This window comes from Chrysochloris asiatica, unplaced genomic scaffold (genome assembly GCF_000296735.1).
Source record: "Chrysochloris asiatica unplaced genomic scaffold, ChrAsi1.0 scaffold00125, whole genome shotgun sequence".
Lineage (NCBI taxonomy): Eukaryota > Metazoa > Chordata > Mammalia > Afrosoricida > Chrysochloridae > Chrysochloris > Chrysochloris asiatica.
Window position 1 is genome coordinate 5,017,443 of NW_006408643.1, and position 6,930 is coordinate 5,024,372.

The 6,930-nt window shown below is 49.0% G+C and overlaps 1 protein-coding gene across 1 annotated transcript in view; it reads left to right on the forward strand.

Annotated features, from left to right (window-relative positions):
• The first annotated feature begins 2,642 nt into the window (after positions 1 to 2,642).
• Positions 2,643 to 6,930, forward strand: part of SH3GL1 (SH3-domain GRB2-like 1) — a 41,604-nt gene continuing 37,316 nt past the window's right edge. Inside the window, exon 1 of the mRNA XM_006868926.1 lies at positions 2,643 to 2,690. Coding sequence (XP_006868988.1) covers positions 2,646 to 2,690 — 45 coding nt within the window. The 5' untranslated portion in view covers positions 2,643 to 2,645. The remainder of the gene's footprint in view (positions 2,691 to 6,930) is intronic.

Sequence of the window (6,930 nt, forward strand, 5' to 3'; positions counted from 1 at the left end):
TGGCACGTTTAAGGGCCAGGCACCGTAATGTTTTGCCTAGCTTCTGAGAGTGTTAACAGGCAATAAAACATACGATGGTTGATGAACGATTGCAAAGTCTGTAACATCTGTTAACTACCCATTCCCCACGCCCGTCAAGAAAAGCGGCAGAAAGTCTCTGGAGTTTAACCGGTTCTCTAAGGGTTAAACAGTTCGTAAAGTTTTCTCTGCTGTAGAAACCTCTGGCTGACTCCTTGGTGCTCTTGCCGGAGGGGCCTCAGTGGAGATGTGGATGACGTCATTCTTTCAGATGGGTCCTCAGTGAATGCTGGTTCCCTCATATTCATAAGGTTTTCAGTGACTAAAGATTCAGAAGTAGTTTGTCACTCCTTCTTCCTAGTCTGTCTTTGTCTGGAAGCTCATCTGAAACCTGTATACCTTGGGTGACCCTGCTGGTATTTAAAATACCAGTGGCATAGCTTCCAGAATCACAGCAACTCACAAGCCACCACAGCATGACAAACTGACAGACAAGTGGTGGCTGTTTGGTTTTAAGTGGAAACTTAAATGAACAAATATATATTATTTGATTGGACAGTATGGCTCATGTAGGTTAAAGGCCTCACACTGAAGAGACCCTTGGTAGAGACATTTGGGTGGGAAGTGAATCTAAATTTGGAACTCTATTGCTGGTGATTGGCTAATTTAATCAGTAGAACTGGTTGGGAAAGGAGCATTAAGAAATACGGAGTTGGGAAATATCATTTCAGGCAATCCATGTCATATCACTTAGGGCTTTGGGTTTCCCCATCTGGACCATGAAGATGTTTTCCTTTCCTTTCCTGTCATCGTGGTATTCTGTGATGATTTATACAAGTGGGTCACAGTCAAGGGTTTATATCAGAATCAGATGGGGAGATTTTTCAAACTACTCATAACAGCCCCACCTAGTGCATAAAGATTTTGGGAAATGAGGCCAGGGAATGTATATTTGGAAGAAACTTCTCCTGAAGATTCTGAAGCAATCATCTGATGAATCTAGCCATTTCTACTGAGGGATTTGGAAACTTTCGTAATCTTCTGCATTCAAAAAATCAACTCAGTCTGTAAGATTTCAGCATTGAAGTTCCAAACCCTTTGTCCTAACTAATTTCTAATTATTTCAATAGACTTTTATTGTGCACTTTCCATGTGTCAGGCCCTGTTTATGTGCTGAGGGTAAAAATGCTCATTCATTAATTCAACAAATAGTTATTGTCACCAAGCAAGGTGCTATAATACTGAATAAACACTTTGTCCCTCTCCTATAAGAGAGAGACCCATAAGTAGGCAATTCTGCCTTACATGTCATCGCCCGGATTTCTTCACTTCACTTTCAGTTGTGTTTGGGGCCAGATCATTCTTTGGGAAGGGGGCTGTGTTGTGCATTGTAGGGTGTTGAGAAGCATCATCCCTGGCTTCTATCTACTACATGCCAGGGACTACAACAATGTCTTCAGACTTTGCCAGGTGTCCCTGGGGAGGTGAACAGAATCACCCCAGGCTGTGAACCACAGTGGTAAGGGCGTACATAAAGTTACCTTGTGTATGTATACCCCACCCCAACCTGTCTTCAGTTGAGACACTTAGAAATGCCTATCTGGAGATGACAAAAAGGAGGTAGGAGCTAAATACGGATGTCTGATTTAGGCAAATGAATGGATGAACACTGGGCAGGGTGGAAGGGAGGGAATAAACATACAGAGGAATTGGGAATAGTTGAGATTGTTTTTCAGTGCCATGGTTAATTCCTACTCCTAGTGACCCCATGTGACACAGAACTGCCCTAAAGGGTTTTCCAGGTTGTAATCTTTAGGAGAGCTGGTGTGGCCCTGTGGTCAGTGAATGCGCTGGACTGCAAGATTGGTTTGAACTATAAGGTCAGTGGTTCAAGCTCACCAGTTGCTCCTTGGAAACCCTATAGAGGGTCGCTATGGGTCGGAACTCACTTGATGGCACCTAACAACAATCTTTAGGAAACTGACTGCCAGATCTTTCTTCCGCAAAGCTGCGGGGTGGATAAGAATCGCAAACATTCAGGATTATCAGTCTACCGCCTAATCGTTGAGCCCTTGGAGTCCTGGTGTGGCGCTGTGGGTTAAAGCCAGACTTCAAAGCCATTTGAACTGCAAGGTCGGCGGTTCAAGCTCACCAGCTGCTCCTAGGAAACTCTATGCAGGGTCGCTATGGTTCGGAACCAACTCCAGAACTTTGCAACAAAGTCAAGGACTTTAGGAGCACCTCCAGTCGGCAGGAGACGCTGCAGGTATGATGACTCCTCTAGGCTCGGACTGCTCGACTCGCTGGTGTAGGCGGTCTCTCTTGCGGCCGGCCAAGTGCACGTGAGCTCCCCGGCCGGCAGGGGGCGCGCGTGCGCAGACGGGGCCGGGGCGCGCGGGGGCTGGCGCCGGAAGTGTGCGGTTGCCATGTAATATCCTGGCCGCGCGAGCGCGCGAGGGGCTGAGGCGGCGCCACGGCGGGCGCGGAGCTGGAGAGAAGGCGGCTGAGGCGGCACCAAGGGGCCGCTGAGGCACGGGAGATTTCGGCGGCGCGCGAGAGCCTGTCGCTTACGCTGTCCGTCGATCAGGTCGCTCTGTCGGGCGGGAGGCCCGACGGCAGGAGGGAGCATGTCGGTGGCGGGGCTAAAGAAGCAGTTCTACAAGGCGAGCCAGGTGAGCCGAGGCCGAGCGGGGGGTCGCAAACTGCCGGAGTCGGTGGACCCGGCTGTGCTCTTGAAGGGGACGAAGGGGCCGAGGGGTTGGCGTTGGCACGTGTCCCCTGCTGTGTGGGGGCGTCCAGGAGAAGCGGGGGGTGGGGTGGGGGGACTCTGATCGGCGCAGGCCCTGCCCGCCGCGGGGTCTCGTCTCCCCAGAAGGATGGGCAAAGGGGACAGACGGGGATTCCCTCCTCTTTGAAGGTGGGGGCTCGGAGAAGGGGAAGCGCTGTGTCTGGGGGCTATGATACCGAAACCTTCTCTTGCTAGAGAAAAATCTGTCTGGAGCAAGTTTGTTAAAATCCTTGTGGTAGACCTGATGCAAAATAGACCCGGTAGCGTGAAGTCGGGCTCCCTCCCCGATCCGCAGACATCCGGTCCAGATTCGCATGTCTCAGTCCAGAGCTGTGTGCTCTTTACTGTCAAAGGCACCTACAGTGGTTGTGGTTGCCGAGTGCCATGGGGTCGATTCCCACTCAGAGACCCCATGTGAAAGAGTAGACCTGCCCCCCTTCCTTGGCTTTCTAGGCTGTCATTTTCATGGGAGCCCCGTGGAGCTCCTGGGTGAGTTCAAACTGCCGATCTTAAGGAGAGCTTCACCCTGGTGCCCCCATTGTAGATGTGGTTGTATACCTTGTGTGTTTCGTAAACTGTGACTTGGAGATCATACTGTTGACCACACTGAGGTTTTTCAACCTCAGCACTATTGACATCTGGGGCGGCTCCTTCTCTGGCGGTGAAGTGGGGACATCCTGTGCACTCACTGTAGGGTGTCGAGCCCCATCCCTGGCCTCCACCCACTTGATGCCTCCAGACAACCACAGATGTCTCCAGATACTACCTGGTGTCCTGGGAAGAGGAAGGGCAGAATCACCTCCCATTTGTTTGTACCCCGCCTCCTAGAATGACTGTACTAACCCCCTAGAGCTTCTTGGAGCTTTTAACAGGTAACCTTGTATTCCAATCCAAGAAGCATGTCATTAAATGTTGAGTTGGAGGGGTTTTGGCTGTCATCTTTGCGGGAACAGAGTGTTAGGTCTTTCTGACAAGGAGCTCCTGTGTGGATTTGAACCGCTGAATTAGCAGTTGATTACTTAACCCTTGAGCCACCAGGGCTCCTCCATGAAGTATGAGTATATAATAGTTTATTTAACCAGGCTGTAGCGCTGTTGGAGTAATGCCTTGGACTGCAAAGTTGGTTGAACTGCAAAGTTGCTGATTCAAGCTCACCAGCCACTCCTTGGAAACCCTATACAGGGTCACAATGGGTCAGAACCGACTCAACAGCACTTAACAACAACAACAGCAGCATCTATTGGTGGGGGGAGGAGCGCGATGGCTAGGATAAGCACTAGACTACGAACCACAAGATTGGTGGTTTGAGCCTACCAGCTGCTCCACATTTGAATGATGAGACTTTCTGCTCCTGGAAAGATTCTAAAACATCCAGGAAACCCTATACCGAGCTACTAGTCGGAACTGACTTCAGGGCACTTAACAACAACATTTAGGGTGTTTACGATGCTTTTCTGCTACAAACTGTATTTCACTGAGTAGCCAGTGCTTGTAGGTTAGATCGAATAGACAGGATAAGTAAAGGCCCAGAAGTGAAACGCTGAATCCAAGATTATATGTATTTCCCATCTGAGAGGCATAGTTGGGTTTTAGGAAAGTCTGAGCCCCATCGTTTATGAATGTGGTGAAAACTATAGGTCCACTTTCCAGAAAACGGGGCACATGCAAAATCTGCTTTATCGCTTCCCAGGGGCCCCAGCTCTGGTGAATCTTGGGTCCTTGCGTCGCAGGTTAAGAGGCCTGGGTGTGGAATTTGGGGAGATGGTCTTCGTGGAGGATGAAGCAGTAAACCTGGTTGAGTGGGCTCTCCCCACAACTTCGAGAGGCTGGAAAGAAGAAAAATGAAGGAACAAAACTAGCATTTGCTGTGGACTTGGTTCTGACTTATGGCCCCACATGAATCAGAGTAGAACTGTGCTCCAGAGGAGTTTGGTTTACTTTGGTTGTTAAATTTTTATTGATGTGCAAATACACGCAGAATGTACACTCATTCATGAGTTTCTCCATGTGTAAGTCAGTGACGTTGGCTGCGTTGATTAGGCTGTTGTGTCACCGTTCTCGCTGTCTTTCTCCATACTGTTTCACCACTACTGACCTGGACTCATGGTCCTCCTCCCCCCATCTGTTTCATTGGTACTGCCCAGTTACAGCTGACCATGTGACCTCCTAAAGAGCATTTTGTAAAAATGCCCAATGCTCATGGCAAACATTCTTTACTAATTTAGCTGAGCATTTGTTTCCTTTAAACATGACTTCAGGGGGATAGTTTGAGTTTATGGCTTGGAGGTTTTCTCAGAGTGATAGATTCGGGGGTTCTTGTAGTCTTAATAGGTCCAGTAAGTCTGAGATTTGTAAGAATTGAAATTCTGTGCCACATATTTCCCCTTTTGATCAGGCTTCATGTATTGATTTATTTCTTTATCAGTGATGGTATTTTCTGTTCATGGAGGCAGTTAGACCTGCAGGCCAATTCCTTTTCCAATTCCTGGCTCTCTTTGCTCCCGAGGGGTTTCAGTGGTGGCTCTTTCAGGAGTCGATCACCAGGCCTTTCTTCTGAGGCACCTTTGGGTGGCCTCAAACCTCCAACCTTTTGATGAGCAGACAAGTACACTAGCTGTTTGCATCCCCCAGGACTCCTGGAGAGGAATGAGGCCCCAACAGTAAACAGCCAGCTGGACTTTTTTGCCCCTTGAAGAAAAAAGTAATGACCTCAATGGGGGTCCAGAGGTGTCACTCTGGTGGGGGTGTCTCTAAACATCCAGATGGTAGCTAAATTCTGGGGAAAGAGACCCTTCATCTAGAGGAACTTGAGGACTGTTGCCAAACAGGCTTTGAGAGAGAGGAATTATATGGCCTGGACCGAACCGTGTCCTGTAGGCGTCAGACCCCATGTGCTCGACCCAGGCACCTGGAGTGGTGCCCACTAGCCTGGGCCCAAAAGAACCCTAGTGACACAAATGGTTAAGTGCTCAACTGCTGTCCAAAAGGTTGGCAGCTTGAACCCACCCAACAGCTCCTTGGGAGAAATACCTGGTGATCTGTTCCCATAAAGATTAAGACCAAAACCACAAACCATTGCTGCCCCATGTGCCAGCATAGAACTCTCCTACAAGGTGTCCAAGGCTGTGATCGCTATGGTAGTAGACCTGCCCCATCTTTCTCCAGAGGACCAAACCATCACCTGGTTAGTGGCCAAGAGCTCAGTTCCACTCGGTCACATGAGATCTCTCTGAGGTGGAATCTACTCAGTGCTCACTGGCCCCTAACAACAAGCTCTGCCGTAATTCCTCTTACAGGAAAGATACCTCCATAGATCTTGGGAGAATTCCTGGGGTACCTTATTCCCGCATGAAGATAGGTCTCTGGAAACTTCCCCTCTCCCAAGCTATTAGGACCCCAGGATCTATGATGGTTTATTCCATCCCAAGCAGACACTACGAGAGGGGTTAGTCAGACCTCCAGATGGTTCTTGGCAGGCAGCAAGATCTGCCTTCAAATTTATGAAAAGTTCTTCAAGACCCGGGCAGCACCGTGCAAGCTGGTCATTAGGTTTTTTTTTATTATCTCTACATTCTGAGACCTAGTCCAGAAAATTGCTGTGATGGCCACATCCGATTCCCAGGGCTGGTTTCCAGGAGCCCTGTCCCTGTTCTGTTCTGCTCCTTCCTGTAGTAATGCCCCTTGGTTCTCCCCATCTTGATTGACTATCGGTATGTGTCCATCCGCTTGTGTGTTTCTTCTCATCCGGGGTAGCAACCACTTCTTCCATCATCTTCTCAGCCCTAGAATAACGTGATCTCTTAAAAAAAGACAGCTGTCTTTAATAGGGGAAAACTGGTCTGTCGTGAGTTCTTGCTGGGTGTCCCAGCAGAGTATTTTATATCAAGTGGTTTTCAAACAGGGGGCTGGGTGGTGGTGGTGATTGTGTCCCCACAGACATTTGTGGTTGTCATGACTTGGAGGGGCTGTTATTCACTTGGAGGGGATGGAGGTCAGAAATGCTGTTCAGCATCTTCCAGTGCATGGGATGGCCTCACCCTAGAGAAGTGCCAACCCTGTCTGTCAGCAGTGCCAAGGGGAGGAGCCCTGTTATAAAGTTTGGAAAAGTTAAAAAAAAAAAAAAA